General features: G+C 38.6%; 1 protein-coding gene across 1 annotated transcript in view; it reads left to right on the top strand.

The window, feature by feature from the left end:
• pcnt (pericentrin) overlaps positions 1 to 24,342 on the top strand; it is an 80,484-nt gene that overhangs the window by 25,879 nt on the left and 30,263 nt on the right. Inside the window, exons 6-31 of the mRNA XM_030125923.1 lie at positions 2,049 to 2,920; positions 4,005 to 4,352; positions 5,074 to 5,485; positions 8,617 to 9,012; positions 9,121 to 9,339; positions 9,480 to 9,575; positions 9,682 to 9,813; positions 10,228 to 10,483; positions 11,657 to 11,736; positions 11,962 to 12,259; positions 12,373 to 12,473; positions 15,933 to 16,044; positions 16,234 to 16,360; positions 16,588 to 16,707; positions 16,797 to 16,875; positions 19,907 to 20,011; positions 20,140 to 20,251; positions 20,338 to 20,378; positions 20,461 to 20,592; positions 20,679 to 20,925; positions 21,057 to 21,207; positions 21,846 to 22,299; positions 22,386 to 22,583; positions 22,757 to 22,828; positions 23,566 to 23,670; positions 23,970 to 24,122. Of these exons, the coding sequence (XP_029981783.1) occupies positions 2,049 to 2,920; positions 4,005 to 4,352; positions 5,074 to 5,485; positions 8,617 to 9,012; positions 9,121 to 9,339; positions 9,480 to 9,575; positions 9,682 to 9,813; positions 10,228 to 10,483; positions 11,657 to 11,736; positions 11,962 to 12,259; positions 12,373 to 12,473; positions 15,933 to 16,044; positions 16,234 to 16,360; positions 16,588 to 16,707; positions 16,797 to 16,875; positions 19,907 to 20,011; positions 20,140 to 20,251; positions 20,338 to 20,378; positions 20,461 to 20,592; positions 20,679 to 20,925; positions 21,057 to 21,207; positions 21,846 to 22,299; positions 22,386 to 22,583; positions 22,757 to 22,828; positions 23,566 to 23,670; positions 23,970 to 24,122 (5,418 nt within the window). The remainder of the gene's footprint in view (positions 1 to 2,048; positions 2,921 to 4,004; positions 4,353 to 5,073; positions 5,486 to 8,616; positions 9,013 to 9,120; positions 9,340 to 9,479; positions 9,576 to 9,681; positions 9,814 to 10,227; positions 10,484 to 11,656; positions 11,737 to 11,961; positions 12,260 to 12,372; positions 12,474 to 15,932; positions 16,045 to 16,233; positions 16,361 to 16,587; positions 16,708 to 16,796; positions 16,876 to 19,906; positions 20,012 to 20,139; positions 20,252 to 20,337; positions 20,379 to 20,460; positions 20,593 to 20,678; positions 20,926 to 21,056; positions 21,208 to 21,845; positions 22,300 to 22,385; positions 22,584 to 22,756; positions 22,829 to 23,565; positions 23,671 to 23,969; positions 24,123 to 24,342) is intronic.

Raw genomic sequence — 24,342 nt, 5'->3', positions numbered from 1 at the left:
TACTTTGACAAACATTGTGATTGCACTATCAATCACCGTTTTAAGAGTCATTTTATAATTCAGTTTTCACTACAAAATTGCAGTGATATACAGTTTCAATAAATAACATGTAGGGGTGTGACGATACACTCACCTCACGAAACAAGACGATACACGGTATTGGGTTTACAAGAACAAGATGAAATGATATTTCACATTACTTTTAAAGCTATACCTACCGATGTGGCATTTCTCACAGCACTTTGTAAAAGTTTGAACATAAACAACCCGCCTCCCTCCAAAGCCCCGCCCACTTCCCTCTGCCTGAGCTCTGAGGCTCCCCTCCCTCTCCTCCTCTCACCTGATGCGCGCGGAGGAAGCAGAGGTGGAAGTCCGGTCTGCTTCGGTGTGTCCGCGGACCCCTCCCTCAGTAATCAGATGCATCATCCGCCTGCCACGAGCCCACGGCTCCTGTTTCATCAGTAGACCCTGTATTTAAGGGTCTGGTCTGTGCAGCGCTGGGTCAGTGTCTTCACTGCACCATGGAGATGAGATGCCCAGGCGATGGGCGCGCGCACTGTGAACGTGTGGCCTCCGCGAATTTTCTGTGGACATTTGAGGTTTCGTAGTCCATACATTTATCATCTTACATAATCCTACACTGTGTGACACCATGTAATTTCACCTGTATGACTCCCACGGTCATAAAAGCTGACCTTTGTGGAGACCTGTCTGTTTAGTCCAGTACATCCGACTTCCGGATTTTTATCTCCATCCTTCATTCATCAGACTCCTGTTTGTTCCCCTTAGTTGTTGTTTCTGTTAATAAATCCATTTTTTTCCCATCCACATGCGCATTTGAGTTCTATCCATTCACATCCTAGACAGGAGACTGTGGTTAGTGACAGGAGGGGCAGCGCCAGTGAAGTGTCAGAATCAGAGGGACACATATCGGATGCTGGATGGAATGGATGATTGACAGGAGGCTCAGTCAGGTTCGGCCAATTATTTCATTCGGACCGAATAAAATGATTGGTCAGACTTTTATCGGAAATATGTGAGAATTAAACATTTTTGAGTTTCAATACCTGGTGGATTTCTTTTACATTTTAGTTTGACACATGCTCATTAGGAGCGTTTTAAGATGACAAAAGAAAAGTGTAAAAATGCCACATCATACGGTATAGCTTTAAGACAACTAAAATGACAAAATATGACTGGACAAACAGATGTTTTTTTAAGAGTTACAAAACAATGTAGGTGCATTTTGAAATGTTTTATAACTTGCATCCATGTATGACCTGAGCATGAACTTTTAACTGATGAACTTTTGAACTTCCACAAATATAATTATTTATTTTTTCAAAGTGAAAACACTATGAGCAAAGTTGTAAAATGGCCTCATATCAGCTGCAATGAAAATGCTGATGTATACCTCCTGTACCTCGTGCCACCCCTAATAACGTGAAATAACTAGAAAAGCACTCGGAGAGCATAGACCTCCGCCAAGGCAGATCATTGAGATGTTCAAGAAAAGAAGTACTTTTGACTTTACTGGAAATTAGATAATTGCTGAACAGAGAATTAAAATGCAATAAATAATTGAGTAAATCAAGCAATGACTAAATCTCTCTTGCTCAGCATCAAACTCAGGGTAATTAATCAGTAAATCTGGGCCTAAACATTAGACAAACAGAAAAAATATCGACTTATTCTTGGTGCAATTCTTTTTTTTAAATTTTGTTTTGGTTTTTACAAAAAAATTTTCCATCAAAGTCAGAACTTCCATTTCACAAACCTACTATTAGCCCTTAGCCACTATGGAAGCTTATTGACCCAGTTGATTATGCGGCCTATTTTTGGTATATTGTGAGTCATTATACCATCTCTAGTAATTTACGGTATTAAGTGCAGCTGTGTTGCAATTTTGATGATATTTTAATAAATTTAGTCGTTTTTGAGAATATGAAGTTCAGCTTCCTTTTGAAATAACTGAAAGATTTGTTTTATTTTTGGGTGATACACAGCCACATGCACTGCAGTTAAACAGCAGTTTTCTCCTCTTACAGACAAGTGTGGAGTTTCTGCGCATTAAGAATGTGTCTGCAGCTGAGGTCCCTCATACTCATCACCAACAGCATCAGGAGGGGCACTGTTCCAAAGATGCAAACTTTAATCATAAAGAGGCATCATTAGGACAGTTTGGCTGTGGCCTTGCTTCCCAGTCAAGTATGGAGGGCTCCTGTGCAGACAGCAACACAGATATAGACTCTGCTTTGTCCAAACTGAGGGCTGAGCTGCAAGATGAAAAGGAGAAAAGTCAACATGCACATGCTAAACTAGCAGAAGAGCGAAGGAATCACCACAGTGTGCTCACTGTGCTTGAAGAGGAGTGTAAACAAAGGGAAGCACAACTCCAGACCCAGCTTAGTCAAGTCCAATCCCAGTGCCTTGAGATGCAGCAGTACAAAGAAGAAAAGGAGAGGCTGAATACAGAAGTGCTGGAACTGAGGGAAAGGCTACTTGAGGAGGAGAAAGATGCAGAGAGGAGAGTCCACGAGGAGGCGTCCAGCTCTGCTCTTCTTCTTCAACAACAGGAGGAGGAGATGAAGAGGCTCAGAGAGGAGATGGAAATAGTCAGGCAGCTGTTAGTGGAGAGGGAAGAACAACTACAGTTCAGAGAACAAGAGGTGATGAAACTTAAAACCTCTAAGAATAGACAGAACCAAGCAAAGGCTGTTTTTGCTTGTGATGACAGTAATAGTACTGGTGAGGCCAATCTCGAAAGTGGACCTGATGTGGACAGCATGAATGTAGGGGTACCTGGAGACATTCTGATGGAGCGGTACTTGTCTTCAGCTCCTCCTGCATATTCACAGTCTTCAGTGGTCAATGAAAGCTTTGACCAGTGCAATCAGTGTGACCTTTCTGCAGACTGCAGGTTAGAAGAAAGCCATTTATCATTGTTTGGCCTCATTCACCAGTCCTTTTTGAGTGAAGTTGTAAGACATGTTAATATCAGATTCATGATGGGTTCTTAAACTGCAGAATTGTTCACACCACTGTTCTTAAAATCATTTTTCCCATTTTATTTCTTAATTGAAACCATGGCTGATTTAGTGAAAAATTCATATCACAAATTGCAGTATCATTCACAACAATCACAATATCATTTTGACTTGGCTAGGTCCTTGGAAGGAAAATGCTGAGAAATTTAAGATAACATTAAAAAGACAAAAACATTTATTTTTTCATGTTTTCCACAGTATGTCTTTCTGTTCTGTGTCACATAATCCAGAATAGTAATATAATATGAAAATTAGTTGGATATCAAATCTGAAGTAATGAAATGAAATAGTGTGAAACTACACAATGAAAATATACAGTGCTAAAAATTCTATCAGGATGATGAAACAACCTTAACACAGAATCTCACTTAAAGTTATATCGACAACTGTGATGACCTTTGAACATTTTTGTTCTGTGGATAGATCGAATAGCATGTATATGTGCCACATGTAGGCTGTTTGACCAGTAAATCTCAGAAGGCTGTTCCTCACATGGGCAAGTTGATTTAAGTTATGTAGTAAATGAGACAAAACAGACTAGAGACTCCTAGCAGACAGAAACAAGGATACATTCATACTTCATACAAAGATGCCTTCATACACTCATAAACTCTGAAATCTCTATCATAATGAACGACAATCCATATGGGCATACATTTTGTTCAATACAGGAATTTTTCCTGTATTGCACTGTACTTTATCTGTCATCACACTGAGAGGATAAAAATTAGTTGTAGTAGTAGAATTCAAGAAAATGCAGTTATTTACGCTACACTACCTGCTATTGTAAAATTTCTTATTGTTAGCATTTGGTGTGTGTAAATGTGCTTTGTGGAAACAAAGAAGGTGGCTCTTAAGAACGACTGGTGAATGAGGCTCGTTGTTTTCATAGGAGTTCATTGTTTGTTGTATTTACTAATTAAATGCCCTATCTTGTCTCTTTGCCTCTTTTCCCAGTTTTGAGTTGAATAGCGAAATATTAGGTGATGCACCTTTGCTATCAATCTCCCATTGTGCCCGTGAAGAAAGTGGCAGCCTACATGACATCTTTAACTCACCCGAGCTGCCTGTGGCAAGCACGTCCAGTCCTCACTCTTTGTCTCAGTGGCTTAAAAACAACAATACAGGAGAAGTGGAGACAAGTAAAGATTCAGAGCATATTCAGGACACACATTTGGAAAAAGACCTGCTTTATCAGCAGTGTCAGGAACTCCATGAGGAGCTGGTTCTGAAGGACAGGGACTTGAATGTCCTGAGAGAGGAAGTGACAAAGACTTCTGAAGAGCTAGAGGAAGCCAGGAGCAGGTAATGAGTTAATTACAATTTGTGCTAAATTAGGTGAGTCTTTCCATGGTCAGTCCTAATGGGGTTCTGCGGTACTAGAAAAAAACTGACTGCAATATTTACTTCTTACAGCTCTGTTTGGAATCTCATAGTATAATAATGACATTTAAAAAATGTTTTTGGTTTGGATTCTGTTCAGATCTGGCCTTGCACTTGTGATCATTTCCAGTGCATGTGACTGATCAAAAATAATTGTGTTCCAGTTGCAAAGCAACGTGGGCAAAGTCAGGGTGTCAGGGGTTCCCCTGCTATTATGACATGGTGCTGGGCAATACAGGGTTAGGGTCTGGATCAGCCATACATTTTGCACACACCCTTGCTTGCACATGTCTGTGTACTGACAAGTGTTGTTAGCTTCATTTTCATTTCTGTGCATTGTAACATTAACAGCACATTCAAAATGAATGCCAAAATTTATCGACATCAGTAGCTACATGGCAAAGAGAAACTTTACACGGTACACATCCTTGAATCTTGTACATATAGTTCTCTGCATGCCTTAAAACAACAGCCTGAACAATGGTACCTAATGTCTTCCGAAAAAGAAGTTTTTATTTATTTATTTATTTATTTTTTATGAATCCCTCCTGTGTATTAAACTTCAGACCATTTAATCAAAATGTCTCTACTGTCAAGCAACTTATGGTATTAACTTTGTAAATGTTTAACTTTGTGTGTTCAGGTGGGCCCAAGTAACTGAAGAGCTTAGGCAGGCTCTCTGGGAGCTTGAAGAAGAGAAAGAGAAAAGAAAACATGTTGAGGAGGAGATGACTTTGAAAATTCATGAACAGGACAACCTCAAGAACAAATTTAGTGCTTTACTTGAAGAAAAAGAAAAGGAAAAAACAGAGGTGGTGATAAGAGAGGAAGTGGAGCCATCTCTGCTTCTCCCAGAAATGCCTCCATCAGTAGCAGAGGAGGATAAACCACTGGGGGAGCTGAGAAATCAGCAAGTTGCAGAGCAACTTGTGCTCCTGTCTCATCAAAAACACGAGGAGCTGTTGGCATCATCTCTGCAGGACATAAAGCAGGCTGCAGACTCAGCCAGACACAGCCCAGAGCTTAGAGATGACAGCCAGCTGCACACATTACAGGTACACCAGATTAACAAGTGTGTTTGGATTAACATGTCACACAGAATGTAAACCTTCAACTCTGTGCTCTCTGAACTCTGACCTAAAAAAAACAAAGAGCAAAGTAAATGCAGGCCAATAATAGTGCATAACAGCAGAAACAGGTTTCAGCACTACTTTTTTTTTTTTTTTAACCTGCCCAGTTGAGCATGTTTCAGACAGCTACGTACCTTCAATTTTTATGTGCCTATATACAAAATGTTTTACTTATTATTGGTTATCAAGGGTAATGCCAGTTGTCATGTAAATAAACCAGAACAAGGACACAGTGCAGGATTGATGTGAAGCTGGTGTCTGAGTGTTTTGGATGACTAGTTTGTCGAAATGAATGGATGTTTTCATAACTTATCACCCACACAGAGGGAGTTGGCTGTAGGTAGGGTGGTTAGTGCTATCTGTCTGCATGAAACAAATGGGGCGAAGATGATCCAACTTTGCTGTAATGTTAACCATTAACTACCCTGGTCATCCATAGATTTTGTTGTCAAAATTCAAGGTTACAGGATCACATTGGTTTAGACCCCTGTACAGTCTATTCTGCAGCTATAGTATGTCCCTGTCATGCTTCAGATTCACATGCTCATTTAAAGTTTCTAGTGTGTTTGTTTTAAGTTGATAGAAATGCATGCAATACTATTATATTATTTTAGAAAATAGAATTGTATCTGACCAAAATATATCAAAGGGAAAATGAGTAGCAGGTGTCTTTCAGCACCTCTTTTGACTGCAGTCGAGTGAACTACTGCTGAAAAAATAAGAGAAGCAATGACAGATGCAGACCTATGTATTTAAACAAAGAAAAAAATACAGAGTTTCCCATTTTTACCCCTTGGCCAAAATGGCCGGAGGGGATTGTAATCGTTTTGTTGTCTATCTATCTATTCGATGACGTAATCGCATTATCTAAAGAATGCATTGACATATCTGCGCCAGATTTATACTGTGGATACATCTTGGCATGGAGCAGAAGCCTGTTGAAAATAGGTGATCTTGACCAACTTTTTCAAGGTCAAATGGCCTTGTGCAGTTATAATATCTGAGTACTTTCAAATATAAATATATATGTAATAAGTTTTACACAAAGACAATCTAATCTAAATTATAGGGCAGTAACTTTCAACAGAATCTTATGTTATACTCAGGGTGATTAAAAGTCTGCAGCACGTTATGTTAAACAATTTTTTCAGCTCTTTCAGTGTAGATATATGTAAGTTTATCCAGTGCAGGGTTGAATCTATCATTAATTATAGTCTGTTAAAACTCTTGCTTTCAAATTGCACTAATTTTTGTTTTTTACTCATTTCCTTATTTGTGCAAGATAAGCAATGAAATGAAATCAGAGATCACAGGTATTTTCTTCACTTTTCACCTTGTTTCTTTTTTACAGTTTGTCACATGTTGCTTTGTTGCTTCTTGTGTTTTCATCCTGCTTCAGATTCAGAACACCTTATTTATCTCTAAGGGGCAATTCAGTTGCAGGCATAGGTCGCAGAAAATCTACATCTTATAAAAATTATTTATTTATTTAAAATAAATCTACATCTTATAAAATGATTTAAAACTGCAAACAACAAAGGATCGCCCTATCTGAAGGATTGCGTTCTTACAATTAGTTACCAGATACACTATATTGCCAAAAGTATTTGCTCACCTGCCTTGACTCACATATGAATTTCAGTGCCATCCCATTCCTAGTCTATGGGGTTCAATATGACGTGGGTCCACCCTTTGCAGCTATAACAGCTTCAACTCTTCTGGGAAGGCTGTCCACAAGGTTTAGGAGTGTGTTCATGGGAATTTTTCATCATTCTTCCAGAAGTGCATTTGTGAGGTCACACACTGATGTTGGACAGAAGGCCTGGCTCTCAGTCTCCGCTCTAATTCATCCCAAAGGTGTTCTATGGGGTTGAGGTCAGGACTCTGTGCAGGCCAGTCCAGTTCATCCACACCAGACTCTGTCATCCATGTCTTTATGGACCTTGCTTTGTGCACTGGTGCACAGTCACATTGGAAGAGGAAGGGGCCAGCTCCAAACTGTTCCCACAAAGTTGGGAGCATAGAATTGTCCAAAATGTCTTGGTATGCTGAAGCATTCCCAGTTCCTTTCACTGGAACTAAGGGGCCAAGCCCAGCTCCTGAAAAACAACCCCACACCATAATCCCCCCTCCACCAAACTTTACACTTTGCACAATGCGGTCCGACAAGTATCGTTCTCCTGGCGACCGCCAAACCCAGACCCGTCCATCGAATTACCAGATGGAGAAGCGCAATTCGTCACTCCAGAGAAGGCGCCTCCACTGCTCTAGAGTCCAGTGGCGGCGTGCTTTACACCACTGCATCCGGCGCTTTGCATTGCACTTGGTGATGTATGGCTTGGATGCAGCTGCTCGGCCATGGAAACCCATTCCATGAAGCTCTCTGCGCACTGTTCTGGAGCTAATCTGAAGGCCACATGAAGTTTGGAGGTCTGTAGCGATTGACTCTGCAGAAAGTTGGCCACCTCTTCGCACTATGCGCCTCAGCATCCGCTGACCCCACTCCGTCAGTTTACGTGGCCCACCACTTCGTGGCTGAGTTGCTGTCGTTCCCAAACACTTCTACTTTCTCATAATACAGCTGACAGTTGACTGTGGAATATTTAGGAGCGAGGAAATTTCACGACTGGATTTGTTGCATAGGTGGCATCCTATCACAGTTCCACGCTGGAATTCACTGAGCTCCTGAGAGCGACCCATTCTTTCACAAATGTTTGTAAAAGCAGTCTGCATGCCTAGGTGCTTGATTTTATACACCTGCGGCCATGGAAGTGATTGGAACACCTGATTCTGATTATTTGGATGGGTGAGCCAATACTTTTGGCAATATAGTGTATAAAGCCTTGACCCATTTGGTGTTGGATGGGTATAAATTTCAAAGTCTTTCTTACTGATTGAGTTTCTAGGTTTACCTGCCTGATGTAGCATTTTACTTACCACTGATGATCTTTACTGTGAAGCCCTGATTATTATGATTGTGGTAAAAGAGTTTTGAAAGGTTTTGTAATGTATCTAATAAAATACAAATGAATCCATTTCCTTCTTCTTCTCTCAAGGTCCCTTGTGATACCCTGATGTCAGAGCTAGAGGAGCTGAAAATGAAACTTCAAAGTACAACTGCCTTAGTAGGTCAAAGGACTATGGAGCTGGACACAGCATTAAAGGAGCATGAAATAACCCGATCGCAGCTCCTAAATGTTCAGATGGAGGTGGAGAAGAGCCAGGCCAATCTTCACAGCACTGAACAATTGAAGGGTGAACTAGAATCTGACCTTCTGTGTCTAAGACAAAATGCTGTCAACCTTGAAGAGACCCTGGCCAAGGTGATGCAGGAGAAAGAGCAGTACAGGAGGAAAGAGAAGGAAATGGATGAACGTATCAAAAAGATGGAACAAATCCTGGAGGAAGAACTTGAACAGTTTGAGAACCTGCTAAAATCCAAGGATTTGGAGGTGAGAAAGATGCTAAAGGTGCTAAGCATTTCACTTATTTGGCAGGTCTTAACACAAATTGCAACACTGTATGTGTTACTACTGACCAGAGAATAACATTTTTTGTAGTTGGCTGAAGAAAGGGAGAAATGGGAGGTAGAAGTACAGGAGAAGGAAAAAGAGCTGTGTGATGTGAGGCATCTTCTGAAACAGCAGAAGAAAGAGCAAGAAGAAGAGCTTAAGGCTGTACTAGAGAGACAGGTCCAGGTGGTGGAGGAAGCCACAGAGAAACTCAAGAAGTCTTACCAACAGGACATCAAAGAGCTGAGTGAGAAACATCAACAAGAGGTGGGATTTACTAAAGAAACAACGGACTTCATCATAAAATGGATTAAAATGTCACATTTCCCAAACAGCACTAGTGGGTGTAGCATTGTCCACTGTTTTGTGAATAAGCTTTTATATGTTTGCATGCATTCACACCATAGATTTCTGAGGTAAAGAGCCACTTTAAAACACAGCTGCTGGAGCAGAAAATCACTTTGGAAGAAGAACAGAGAAGACAGATGAACCTAATTAAACAGGTATCTGAATAAGGAAAATTCTTTATTCTGTCACTATGTAGAATGTCTCTCCTTGTTTACCACTGTCACTTTATGTGCCTTATTTTCTGTGTTACCTCCGCTCCAGGTGACTGAACGTGAGCATGAGAGGATGACGGCTGAGCTGAGTGCCAAACATAAAGAGGAGTTTAGTCAGCTGAGCGCAGAGCTGAAAGAGAGCATGGAGGCTGCACACCAAGCTGAACTTCAACAGGCACAGGTGTGATATATGTACACACAGAGGTTTCATAAGACTCTGTATCTTTTGCCTACCAATTTTTTCATCACAGTACTCCTATTTGCATCACAATTTTAGGATTTTTGTTAGGTAGAATTGAAAGTTTTTATTTTTTACTCATTGATCCTTAATATGGATATGCAGTAAACACTTTTTATCTGGTTAGTTTTGGTGTCACATTGTCCTGCAACCACACTGACATGTCGGACTAAACTGTTAAGTTCCAAATCATGACCAACCCAGTTGTGTTGAAAATGCCCTTATTCTATTTTTGCTCTCATTACAACTGGATTAAAGGCAAAAATGTAAATGTCTTGTCTTTGACACAGGCACAAACATTGCTTCTCTAAGTGCAAGCTCAGACTCATACCATACTGAATACTTACTGTCCCTTAGGCCCAAAAGGTGATAGAGCTTGAAGCTCTGCGTCTGAGCCTGACCAGCATCCACATGTCCCAGCTGGAGCTCTCTCAGGTCAACCTCCAACAGCAGCAAGAGGCTGCTCTCTCTAAGATCCAGGCCTCTGTGAACGAAACATTTGCCCAGGAGTGTGCCCCCTTGCAGGCTCAGCATCAGATAGACCTGGATCAGATCCAACGGGAAAACAAGGGGGAGCAGAAGATATTGTGTGAGCTGCACCAGAAAGACATGGGTGAGTGCTTTTTAGTTATGTATTCTGTTCCATGTTTGTTTTTGGTGTACTCAACATGTGCGCTATTATGGATATGCAGGGTTTTCCCTGTGATTAAAAAGCAGAGGTGCAGCAACCAAGCCAATTCAGCCATGATCTGATGAATGTAGAATCAATGCAAAGAATGGTTGTATTAATGGCTGTGTTATTATATATAATACTATATACTATACTATATAATTATTGACAAATTGTTAAGTAGATGATAGATTTTTTTTTTTCTGCATTACAATCTGCGACCATAATCAAATCACAAAGACAGTGAATCTTCACATAATTACTTTTAATGCCCTGCAATTTTTGCTTTGTTTTGTATAATATTACATACTGTGATGGGTCACACACACTAGTATTGAATATATGCAGCTATTTATATTAGAGGTAGTCTAATCTTATTTACTTACACTTATAGTAAGTGATGGAAAAAAGGGCCATGTGCAGTAATATACAGGGTGGGGAAGCAAAATTTACAGTATTTTGAGGCAGGGGTTGAAAGACAGTGTATGACCAATTAGTTTATTGAAAGTCATGAGAATTTATTTGCCACAAGAAAATTTACATATTAGAAAATGTTTTTATTCTATGTGTCCTCCTTCTTTCTCAATAACTGCCTTCACATGCTTCCTGAAACCTGCGCAAGTGTTCCTCAAATATTCGGGTGACAACTTCTCCCATTCTTCTTTAATAGTATCTTCCAGACTTTCTCGTAATAGTTTTGCTCATAGTCATTCTCTTCTTTACATTATAAACAGTCTTTATGGACACTCCAGCTATTTTTGAAATCTCCTTTGGTGTGATGAGTGCATTCAGCAAATCACACACTCTTTTGATGTTTGCTTTCCTGATTACTCATATGGGCAAAAGTTTCTGAAAAGGTATGGATAATAGTGTTAGGTATGATTATGACATCAATATATGTTTGGTTTCAAAACAATTGACGTAGTGCCTGCTGAGAAAAAACAACTAAATGTTCATTGTAAATTTTGCTTCCCCACCCTGTTGGAAATTGAGTAACGCTTGTGCTTTTGAGTATACGTCTGGTTTCAACCAGCTCTATATGTAAAGTGTCATGAGATCACCTTTGTTATGATTTGGCGCTATAGAAATAAAATTTGATTTGATTTATACATGCAGATGAGTTGAAGCAGCAGCTGGAGAGTTGTGTTACTCAGGAGAGGGCATCCATGGAGGAAAAACAAGCTCAACACACACAGGTATTGATCTTAAAGTAATTTCTAACTATTTTTTTGGCAAAAGCTAGGGGTAGCTATTTAAAATTAAATTTAAGTTATTATGCTATTTAGTCATTTAGATAATCTCTGTATATGTCAAAACAAGTATACAGAAATTAGCTAAATGATTAAATAGCATAATACAGTTATTAATATAGATATAGTATTATAATTGACTGGACTTCGTTTTGCTTGTGTTTTTCTCAGTCTCCAGTGTCACAGTTTGAAAAAGATGCTGAAATCATCCGGTCAGACCACCAGATATCTCTAACAGAGATGCAGAAGAGCCTTACTAACATGCAGACAGAACTAACAAATACTCAAACCTCCTTAAACCAGACTAATAAAGCTTTAACTGAGGCCCAGGCAGCTTTGTCCCAGACGCAGTCAGAGCTCCAAGAGTCACGTGAAAGGCTAGAGGATGTCCAGAACTCCAGTAAGGAGCAGAAGCAGAAACTGGAGGAAGAGCTGAAACAGGCCTGGGCTGACAGAGAGTCTGCTGCTTGTGAGTTTATTTGCATTTGTCATGTTGCATAGATCACTGTGTTCTTTTGTGTAATGTATAAAGAATTACAAGTTGTACCTAGCTATATGTCCTTTGTTATGAATGTTCCACAGGTGCTCTAGAGGAGTTGGTTTCTAGTCATAAAGCAGTAATGCAGGAGAAAGAGCAACAAGTGCTCCATCTACAGGAGAAGGAGAAACAGCTGCAGCAAGAGGTAAGTTCAGGCGAACACAGTTAGATGTGGGGTGTTTCAAGAATACTCGCAACTTTTGTCAACCAGAGGGCCAAAATTTTTACCATGGTGAAATTGCTCAAAACTCAGCTGATCCCTAAGAGAGGAACCTAAAGAAGAAAAAACTGAAAACCATTTTCAAATAGTATGCTTTATTATGAAATAACAGCAATTAGAAAACCATGACAACACTTTGGTTATGTACGGGACACACGCAACAAAAATAAGGTGAATGATGATAAAAATGTAATTCTCATTAAGAAAATGGGTTCCAGTTGACAGGTTTGCCCAAGCATAAGTGAGCTGAGGTACTTTAAATCAATCTGAATGGATTTTAGTGTCCGATTTTGAACCTGGTGCATTCTTCAACGTCCAATAGGATTTTAAGGATACGGTTCCATTTGTCCTCATTTCCCCAAATCACCAGGTAATGCCACCAAACAGCTCAGCTTTACAATGAGTAGACATGTAACACTGTAAAACTAAGGGCATGAATCACTGGTCTTCCATCAAGGCTGAGAATGTTCAAAAATTCAGAGTGTACAGTACAGGTTATGTACGGGACATGGAGGTTACGTACGGGACACTTGTTTGTTTTGCTTCCATGATCATCGTTTTGAACTTGTTACCTCCTGAAATGGGTAAAACATGATTAAACCATGCTTTGTAAAGGTCATTTGCTATTGCATGGTGGAAAGGGGGTTGTATCACTTGTATGAAACAGAAAGACATGACAAAGTGTCAACGATAACTAAAGAACAAACTTCCAAATACCTGAAATGTAGGGTTAGGTTAGGGTTATGTTCTAGTCAGAGAAAAAAAGAAGTGAAAAAAAGTTTTTTATGCATGATGCGAAATTCCCAGCAAAAAAAATCCACTTTTCAGGTACCATGGATATGAAGCTTAAAACATCACTTATATTCCACACATCCTGGGTAAAATTAGGTCTACACTAATGAGATGGGTCATGAGATGCCCATCAAGGCCATCAGTTCAAATCAGCAAATCAGAATGTCAAGATTAGCTTAAATATATTAAGGTGTCCCGTACATAACTTACACTGGCAAAAAGTTATGTACGGGACACTCTTTTTAAAGATGGATAAGGATCACTGAATTGTTCTTTGTGCTATGATTTCTTCTTGTGAAGATTAAAGCAGTTACTAAACACATTCTTCCAGTGAAATATAGTTGCTCTAGTATTCAAAAGATATGAAAATTTGAAGCATGGTTATGTACGGGACATGGCCGGTTTAGGTATGTTTCTTGCACTGTCAGATTTTGGAGATGTGCATAAAGGTATTTCCAGCATGGGCTTCCTAAATTCCTTCTTTACAGTGATATTTTGGTCAATCTTCATCAGTAGGAAGAGTATTTGGCATAAACTATGAAGTCAATATCAAACCCTGCTTGGATGGAAAAGGCATGTTCCACACTGAAGTGGTTATGTACGGGACATTCCTGATGTGCAGTGTTTCAGCACTTACTACCGGCCTATTTCTAAGATAACAAGTTTCACATTTGGTTGTTTACCTTCCTCTGTGGTAAAGGACTGTAACTGATGTATTTTTTGGGTTTGCCTCTCTGTTTTTATTTCAAGATATCACTTTGACATTAAGTGAAAATTTTGGTTATGTACAGGACAGGTGAGAACGTCCTCAACAAAGGCACACCAATCACAAATAAGTTGGTTACTGGATGGCTGAACTAGTTATTCTCGATAACAGATGAGTATTGAATGAAATGGGCATAAAAACCCATAAAAGCCTCTATTTCTTATCATCTGAGGGAGAAAAGATTTAGAGGGTCAAAAAACCTGAGCAGCGGTTACGAAAACAGGTTTTTGAAAAACTGCTGTCATGATGTTAAGATCCATAAAATGTAGACCTAAATTGTTCTATCACTGAGGCAATATCATAGAGTATTCAAAATCATTCAATATTTAAGCAATTGTTTGGCTTTTTAAACAGGGCAAAGGGTTGAAAATTGTGATTACCCTTTGGTTGACACAAAACTGGCAAAAACGGGTTATGTACGGGACACAAATGGAGTTGAAGAGGGAAATGTAGGGATTACTGACCGAATTTTCAGGTGTGCACATTGCAGACAATGTCCAACACACCAGGTAAACAGTTCAGAACATGGCTATTACTATACATTGCTGAGATTTACCATGGTTACAAGGAGTTTTTCCAAAATTGCAAGTATTCTTGAAACACCCCATGTACATTACATCAGTACTTTCTCTTTGCAGCAAATAACATTGTATTTGTATGCATATTTAATTTATCTAGCTCATTTTTGTGATGATTAGAAATTTTAGAGGAATGTCCTTTACAGTAACAAACATTTCATAGTCATGTACATGCAATGCAATTGAATCTTCTTGTTAACTTGTAGTTAAGAATACTTCAGTTAATATCTAATTTTCCAAATTTTCTGTCTCTTTTTTTCAATTGTTCAACCACTTTCATGTACCATTTCTACATGTATCCAAAAACCTGTTGATGTCCCTTGTTTTGCGTGTGCATCTCTACACCAGTCTTGCAATCCATTGTTTCTTTAGTTTTTGTAAAACCATGGATAAATTATTAGAACAGTACAGAGATACATACTTGCATATATTCATGTATGTGAAGTTTACCTTTTGTTTAAACATTTTAGGATGTTCATGATCTGTTCTAGCTTTTCCAATTTTTGTACAGTTTTGGTAACAATTATAGTCCAAAATACTGTGAAACTCAGTATTTTTATTGAATGATGAAAAACTGTCTTGTGTGAGGACCATTGAAATGCTCACTTGTGCACCTACAGGGTGGGGAAGCAAAATTTACAATATTTTGAGGCAGGGATTGAAAGACAGTGTATGACCAATTAGTTTATTGAAAGTCATGAGAATGTATTTGCCACAAGAAAATTTACATATTAGAAAATGTTTTTATTCTATGTGTCCTCCTTCTTTCTCAATAACTGCCTTCACACGCTTCCTGAAACTTGCGCAAGTGTTCTCAAATATTTGGGTGACAACTTTTCCCATTCTTCTTTAATAGTATCTTTAAGAAGGTATGATTAGGTATGATTATGACATCAATATATGTTTGGTTTCAAAACAATTGACGTAGTGCCTGCTGAGAAAAAACAACTAAATGTTCATAGTAAATTTTGCTTCCCCACCCTGTAAGTCTTCCATAAACAAAAAATGTTGAATGAATATGAATGAACTTCTTATGTATATGCACAGTGAGGAGCATCTTTCACAAATATGGAAAAAAAAGTTGCTTAAAACAAACAGGAATTAGAAATTGAAATTGTTTTTGAATAGTTTCAAACCCAGACAAGCACCTAAGACTTTCAAAAACCTAGATTATGTCACAATGTAATTTTTCTGGTGCAGTTTTCTTCTAACAAATAATTAATAACTAGGTTTTACTTTGTGTTCCAGGTGTTGCACCTACAGGAGGAGAAGGTTTTGCTGAAACAAAGCTCTGAAGAGGAAGTAGGTCAGCTGTGGACACAACTGGAGGGCATGAGGGCCAGTCGTCAAGAGCTGGGAGGTGAGATGCATAAACTAAACTGACATCTGTATACCTCACTTTAATGTACTAAGTTTGTGAAATACCACACTAGGAAGAGAAGATATGTTCTGTCTAACACAGTTACAGCTTTTATGCAATTAATGAAAAAGTAAAGTGATTGACATTCCCTTTGTCTCAGGCTTTGTTGTCTGCCTTATTGTGTCTCAGAGCTGAAGGAGCAGCTGCTGGCTCGCTCATCTCGGGTTGATGACATTGAGCGCCTGAAGGCCGAGTTTAATGAACAAAAGCGGCAAATCAAAGAGCAAAATGAAGTTGAGCTGGAAAGCCTAAGGAGGTATATGAACATGAACAAACACACACATAGCTCAGATTCAGTTATTCACAGTGTCTTCACTGATCATAATGGCTGATGTATAAAATGTGAAGTTCATTTTTAAAAAAAGCTATTTCAAATTTCTAGTTCTTGAGTTCTTTTAGATTAAAGGGATAGTAATTTGTTCTTCATTTCTCATATTGACTTTAACCTACTGTAAATAATAGTGTCCCTTTGCTCCTCTTCAGGTACTTTGAGCAGCGACTGCGAACCACTGAGGAGAGCTACAGAGAGGAGATAGTTCTGCTGCAGCTGAAGCTGGTGGAGGACGCTTTGGAAGAGTCTGTAATGAAAACCACAAGAGACAGGTATATATTACAGTTCTATGTCTGAGACTCCAAACTTTTACGTTAACTGCACATAAATATAATCAGATATCTTGTGTCTTTTGTTTCAGTTCATTTTCTCCAGGTCCTACTGAAGATGGAAAAGATAATGTTCTCTCTGACAGTAATGTCCAACTAGAGAACCATGAGGTAAAGGTGCACATATCAGGCCAGAAAAAGACATTTTTAAGATTTGCTGTTGCTCTCTATGTAAATTTTGTGCTTGATAATTTTCAGGTAGTTTAATATGAAGGTAGATTTGTTTGTTCATTATTCAATTTAAAAAAAAAAAAAAAGAAAAAAGTTGCTTTGACCCAAAAAGAATATTTTGAACAAAAAAAGAAAAACAACTTCGCTTCAATAAAAAAACCCTTCTCAATCAAAGAAAAAAGTGTTTCAATGCAAAAAAAAAAATTGAGACCCAAAAAATTGCATTTGAACACTTTTTCTTTGATTGATTTTTTTTTTTTTTTTTTAATTGAAGTGAGTGATTATTTGATTGAAAAAATTTTTTTGATTGAAGTAATCTTTTTTGTATTTGGGCCTATTATGGGTTTGAACACTTGTGCCTTTAATATTCAATCCCAAAAAAATATTACTTCAATCAAGAAAAATTTTTTTTTTTTTTTTCAATAAAGTGTTCAAATGAATTTTTGGGGGTTTCAACTTTATTTTTGCATTCAAACACTTTTTATTCTTTGAAGTGAATTTTTTTTTTTTTTTTTTGGATTAAATGATTTTGACACAAACATTCTGCAGTGGGTGAATGCTTACCCATTGGTCAGACATGTTTGAGTGACAAGTGTCTACACGAGTGATGTTTGACATAGGAATGTCTTTCCAGAATAAGCAAGTTGCAATTTGGCAATGTACAGGTATGCGGTGAAAATCTGTCTTCCATCTCCATCCTATTGATACGCACAAACCTTTCAAATGGCAGCATTTCTTTTTCACAGATATTAGATGCCTTTTCAAATGTTCACCGAGGGGTTTATTTACTTCAAGGATGTGGACGTGTCTGTAAAAGTAGTAAAAAGTTACACACAGTGAAAGCAAGAGTCTTGTGCAGCATGTTTACAGCAAGTTTGAAGCACTCTTGTAACAATGTTTTCATAGCTGTAAGTAAACAAACCCCTTGTTGTACATTTGAAAAGGCATCTAATGTTGGCCATGGGGAAAAAATGCAGTTTTGTGGGATGTAAATAACATAAACGGTGTAAGATCCATCCACTTCCATTATAAGCTGCTGTGGTGATGCAGAGACAAACAGAACTACCGCATAAATAGCGACATAAATTCCTGATAGTCTGCTACAGTTAGTCCGCTGCAGTTGTAGGCAGAGCAAGTGTAAGACCGAAGATGTTCCTACATGTCTGCTAAGCTGCCTTGCACAGATTTATGTCACTGCCAGAACTGTGAAAAAATAACCGCAGGCACTGAAAAAGTTACATCTGATGGCAGCTCTAGTGATAGTGACAGTGAATAAAAGGATCTGTGCTTTGTGAGAGATGTACTTTGCATACCATTTTTAATAAAGAACAGCATCTGTACAATAAAGCATTCACTTTCATTGCTTGATCTTAGCTCTTTAGCATACTATACTGTAATGTAGTTTTATATTATACCTGTCAGTGGCAAAACAAATACTGCTCCATATGACACTTCATTCATATGAGTGTAACATTGATATTTAAATATAAATATTTTGGTCAGTGATGCTTTTTTTTTTTAAATAATATGCCTTGAAGTAACTATTTATTCTGGCTTGGTACTCATATAAGTTGAGATAAAACCCAAAAGACTTAAATGACATCTGCTCAAGCTGCTTATAAGTAGGCCCGGTGCATGCGCTATGGGCCTACTTAGATCGCACTGGGCCTGTGCATCTGTGTGATCAGTTGTTTGTCTGCTTTGCCAATCCAGCCAGGGATAAGGCCTTGTCTAAGCAGCACCTCTCTCACTGGATTGTGGTGGCTATCTCCCTTGTGTACAACAGCAATGGCCTCTCAGTGCCACAGGGCATGAGGGCACATTCCGCCCGAGGCATGATGACATCTTGGGCTCTCTTCAGAGGGGCATCTCTTAATAAGATCGTGCAGCAACTTGGGCATCACCGCACACTTATGTTTGGCTCTACTGATTGGATCTGAGGGCCCCTTCAGTGGTGCACTCTGTCTTATCTGCTGGGTCTACTATGCACTAAGGTGCTGGAGGTCGACCCCTGTTTGGTAGCTGCTCTGTGGGGTGTGAATGCATGTCCTATAGTATTGTGTATATAGTATAGTAGCATACAGTGCCGCATTTTTTCCCCACAGACAACATTAGATGCCTTTTATAGTATATAGTATTGGCTTGAGAATGTGGTTTCGACCGGCTCGATATGTAAAGTGTCGTGAGATAACTTTTGTTATGATGTGACGCTATATAAATAAAACTGGATTGATTGATAGTACATGTGTTGTACTGAGTGAATCATGAGTCATGTCTATAACTTCTGTTTCCTGTGGGAGAGGAATGAGGTACAACACTTTGTTGCCCCACCGCGCAGCTGTGCTCAGTGAAGAGCAGCTATCAAACTGAAGAGATGACTATGTGATGGTGGTTGAGTAGGCGAGGCCCTGTCTACACATATATCACACAGGTTATCTGCTTTTTCAGGTGTGAAGAAAGGTGTCTTCAGCCAGGCCACACGAGAGCGCAGTGTCCCATAGTACATGTGTTGTACCTCGTTCCTCTCCCTCAGGGAACAGAAGTTATAGACATTACCATTCATTTTCAATGCTCTTTAGAAATGTGATCATCAAAAAAACCCAGTTTATTTATTTCAGTTCATTATTGGATTTCTTTCAGAGTATGTATGTATGTAGTGACAGATTCGAACTTCCTGTGATATTCTACTGTTTACTTCCGTAAATCAGATTAACAGTTATGAATACACCAAGACATCAGAGTATTGGGGAGAAATCCAGGTGTGTTAATCCGATTTCTCATAATCAGATTATTGTCATATGATAAAGCATATCAGATTATACTGTTTACATGATCACTTCAATAATTTGAAAACTCCAGAAATTGGATATTGATTGGATTTTTAGTGTGAATGTAAATGGACTCGTTGCACCGACTGTGCAGGTGAAGACAAAAGTAATACCCTTAAAATGGCATCTTGTCTCCCCCTCAGGAAAGGTTTGATTCTTTACGTCACCAGCTGGAGGAGGAACACACAAAGGAGCTGGCCAGTATTAGAACTTCTATGGCTTTGTCCTTTAAGGAAGAGCTGCAACAGGTCAGGCGTATAAAACCCTTTGTCAGTATTTAATTTCCTCAGCAGAAGAAACCACCAGTGTGTGAGAGTATTGATGATGACCTTACTCAGTAGTTTACATCTTTCATATAATTGCTTGTGTATTATAGGTGCGATCAGACCTCACAGACCACTACTATGAAGAACTACAGGAGTTGAAGACTCGTCATGCCCTGGAGTTAGAGCAACTCCGAGCTAAACTTTCTGATAGTCATTTGAAAGGTACTACATGAATACATGTTCATGAAATGAAATGCATACTGTATATTGAAGAGAAGAAATAGCAAAACTATCTGTCTTTTTCATAGAACTAACCAGAATCCGTTTAGAGGCAGCAACACAGGCTGAGGTGGGATAACATTATCTGGACAACATATACACAGGTTTTTTTTTTTTGCTATACACTTACATTTTGTGTTTATTTTATGTAGATGGAGGTTGAACAGAAGATGTGGTGTCACACTGAGGAACTGCAGGCAAAAATTACCTTAATCCACAATCTGGAGAACAGACTGTCTGCACTGAGTAAACAGCATGAGGCAGAGATGCAGAGCACACAGAAGGTACTCATACAAATGAATAAAATATGTTCTATCTGATAGCCTAAAAGTGAAACCTTGAAATAATGTTTGAATGTTTATTTTTACAGATAAAACAAGAGTTTGCTGCTGAGCTTGCTCGTCATGGGGACACCCTGCAACAGGAGAGAGGCCATGTGCAAGGTCAGATGAAGAGGATGAGAGAAGAGCTCCAACAGAAACATGAAGCTGAGCTCTCTGCCCTTAGAGCAGAGCTAGAGAAACAAGCTGAGGATGAGAGGACATGTCTTGAAAAAGCACTGGAAGAAGAGAAGGAGAAGTTAAAGTCACTGCAGGCTGCACTGGACAAAAATGACAGTAAGATCACTGAGATCTACATAAAGCAATAATTATCTGTGAATCCTAGTCTCTCCTTCAGTCACTGTTGAAAATGCTGTAGATTTTAGCCATTCTCTGTCCATTTGCAACATTTCGTATTCGTCCTTAAGGCCCACAGGTGCTCTTAGTGAGGCAGAACCTGGAGGATCAGTACAACAGTGAGCTGCAAAGGGCAAAGAGCAACATGGCATCTGAGGTCGAAGAGCTCACTGCTCTTCTCCAAAAGCAGAATGTGGAGCAGCTGCAGAAAGCACAACAGAGGTGACTGCTACACTCAACCAGCAAATAGTCTCCATTTTAGCCTTAAAGCGATGTAAGCTTATGTAATATTTCCACATTAAAATACAGGCCTGACTAGGCCTTTGTTTTATGTTTTGTATACTTGCATTGTATTACATGTTTAAATGTCTCCAAAAATTGAAAGGGAAATCTTGTGTTTAGTGTAACCATTCTCTTTTTAGAGATGTCATTTGAAGTCATTCTATTAGTATTTTGTAGAACTTCATTTCAGATGGTATTTTATTTACCAAATAACCCATTCAAAAACTCTGAAGGGTTTTGATATACACTCTCTGCAAGTACATGACTCAACTTTTTCCCATAGTCTTGTCTTTAAAATTAAACTCATATCATATCATATCCAAGTAGCATTGATTCATGGTAAGTGTATCATCCCAGCCACAGTGCGATACATTCCTGTAATCAGCTTGTTAATGTATTGTGTTTTTGTATGTAGCATATTTTTAAATTATGTTTCTGCATTTTCTCATTACCTATCTACACATTGTTAGGTGTTCATCATAACTAGACATTTGTCTTACACATTATCCTTGAAAAGTATTGCTTTTTCATTTTTGTGCATGAAGTAGTGTTGAGTGATCTCATGTGTCTGTGTTCAGGTTTGAAGAGGAAAAAACTGTGTTGGAGCAGAATTTGGCCCAGAAATATGAAATGTCTTTGGCAGAGTTAAAAGACAAATATGAAACTGAGCAGGAATATGATAGAAAAGCACTACTGACCAAACACTCTCATGAGATGGACTCACTCAATGACAAACACAATGCACAAGTTGAATCACTCTGTGCCAGTCACAGACATCAGCTTACAGCGATGGAAGCTGAGCTCAGATCTAAACACAGTGCTGAGCTCATTACTTTGGAAGCAGCACTCCATTCCAAACAAAAATTAGACCTTCAGAGTCTGGAAGCCATTTTTCAGGAAACCAGCCAGGCTCAGCTCGAGGCTCAAGAGGCTCAGTTAGAACATAAACACCAGGAAGAGAAGGATGAACTGGAAAAGAGGATGCTGGGTAATATGGACACTCTGGAGGCCACATATCTCAAAGAAGTGCAAGTGAGTAAGCTTTCAGTGCATCAGAAATAGAAAAAATAGTTGTGTGTGCAAGAGTATTTTTGGATTCCTTGCCTTTTCCTTGTTAGACTCTGCGGGATGAAATGATGCAGCTTGAAGAGAGACATCAACAAGATCTGAGTCGGCAGAAATCTGAGCATCAGCATATATTGGAGCGTTCCCTTGCAGATCAACAGTTGATCAGGGAGGAACTGAGGAAAGAGCTGGCTCAGATGCACATGGACAAGTTTAGTGCCATGGCTGCTGAGCTCAACCATGTTCACAAGGTGAAGGAGGACCCCACATACACTGTTAATCGATCATTCAGTCAATCAGTAATTCACAAAAATGCATCAGATTCACAGTCTGGAATTTCAAACGCTACAAGGAAATTCTCTTTTGATACCAAGTATCAAAAACAAGAAAGTGACTTGATGTTGTTTTATGATTGCTATTTCAGACTGAGCTGTCTGCTCAAAAAGAAGCCTTAGACGCTGAACACTGCAAAGCCTTGGAGACACTTAAGAAACAGGTACTTACTTGTTTGGTCATTTTGGTTTCTTTCCACTTGTTTTCACATTTGCCTCCATTTTTATTTCATGTCCACTTCTTCAAAACACATAACACATTCACCATGTCAAAAAAAAAAAAAAAAAAAAATATATATATATATATGTATATATATATATGTATATATATATATATATATATATATATATATATATATATATATATATATATATATATATTTATTTATTTATATATACATACATATATATAAAAAAATCTATTAATCTATTATCTATAAAAATTTGAGGGAAAACATCATTTTGTGGTAAGTAATATTTTTTGCAATTGAAACAGACCAGAAGAAACCCTTTGACCCTGCACCCTACATTATATTTTGTAGAAAAACAAATACCAAGTAAAAATTATCAAATTCAGTGGCTGACAAAGATTGGACAAAGACAGTACCCTGATTTTGAAACAGTTTTGTTGTGGCATAAGGCTGTGTAGAGGACAATACTTTGGGGCTAAAATGCGGAGCAGTTTCCAGTGGAATCCAGGGATCAGGCTGTCATACACACTTCCACACAGGAAAAAAATTAAATGCAATTATTAATCTTTTTGGGTTGGCTAAAACCAAAGCAGGAGAGCAGCTAGATTATATTGATGTTGTGATGTTAGGATGTGTAGAATGATGTGAATTCATTCTACATTAATATGTTCCATCGTTTGATTTGTTCACATCATTTGTGATTTCTCTAGGTTTTGGAGTTGGAGCAACAACACAGTGCTGCTCTCCAAGAGCTGACGCAAACCTACATGATGGAGAAACAGCAGATTGTTGAACAGCACACATTTCAGCTTCAGGTGTGTCTTCATTATTTTATGTTACTTTGTGTCTTATGTTTTTCACTATGAATTCTCAGCTCGTGCTCTGTGAGTTTTTAGCGGCTACCTCTTGAATTCTTGATTCTGTAGCTCTTACAGCCCATTAGAGGATTACACACAGTCATTGTTTGTCCTTTATAATGGTGTTTCTGTGTGTAGAGACACACAGTATTTCACAGTAGTTATTTGGATTTCTTCTTAGGACTGCAGTGAATGTGAGTATGTGACCAGCTGTGTATTGTGGTATTAAACAAATCCATGCCATGTGTCCGCTGTAGGAGCTAAAGGGGATATCTGCACGGGAACTGGAGGCATGTCGCAGGGAACTTGTAGAAGAGTCATCAAGGCAACGGCAGCACTTCCTAGAGGAGGTGGAACTCCTCAAAGTTCAGTCAGAGGAGAGGGTCCAGGACAGGATCAACCAACTGAAGGTAGGTATCATGAGGTTTTTTTTGTTTTTTTTTTCATATTTAAGTACATTTGATGCTGTAGCTATACTTCCAGTTGAAAGCATGAAAATGATCAATATATGTGAAATTTATAGTGGTGATCTTTTCAAAAAGAACTTGCTTTAAGTTATGTATTTATTGGACTCTATATGCCTGTGTGAATCATTATGCAATGGCTGTGGATTATTAAGGGCTGTAGTGG

The sequence above is a fragment of the Sphaeramia orbicularis genome, chromosome 22 (genome assembly GCF_902148855.1).
Source record: "Sphaeramia orbicularis chromosome 22, fSphaOr1.1, whole genome shotgun sequence".
Classification (NCBI taxonomy): Eukaryota; Metazoa; Chordata; class Actinopteri; order Kurtiformes; family Apogonidae; genus Sphaeramia; species Sphaeramia orbicularis.
The sequence above is the reverse complement of the archived record's forward strand: the minus strand, read 5'-3'. Positions and strand labels throughout refer to the sequence as shown.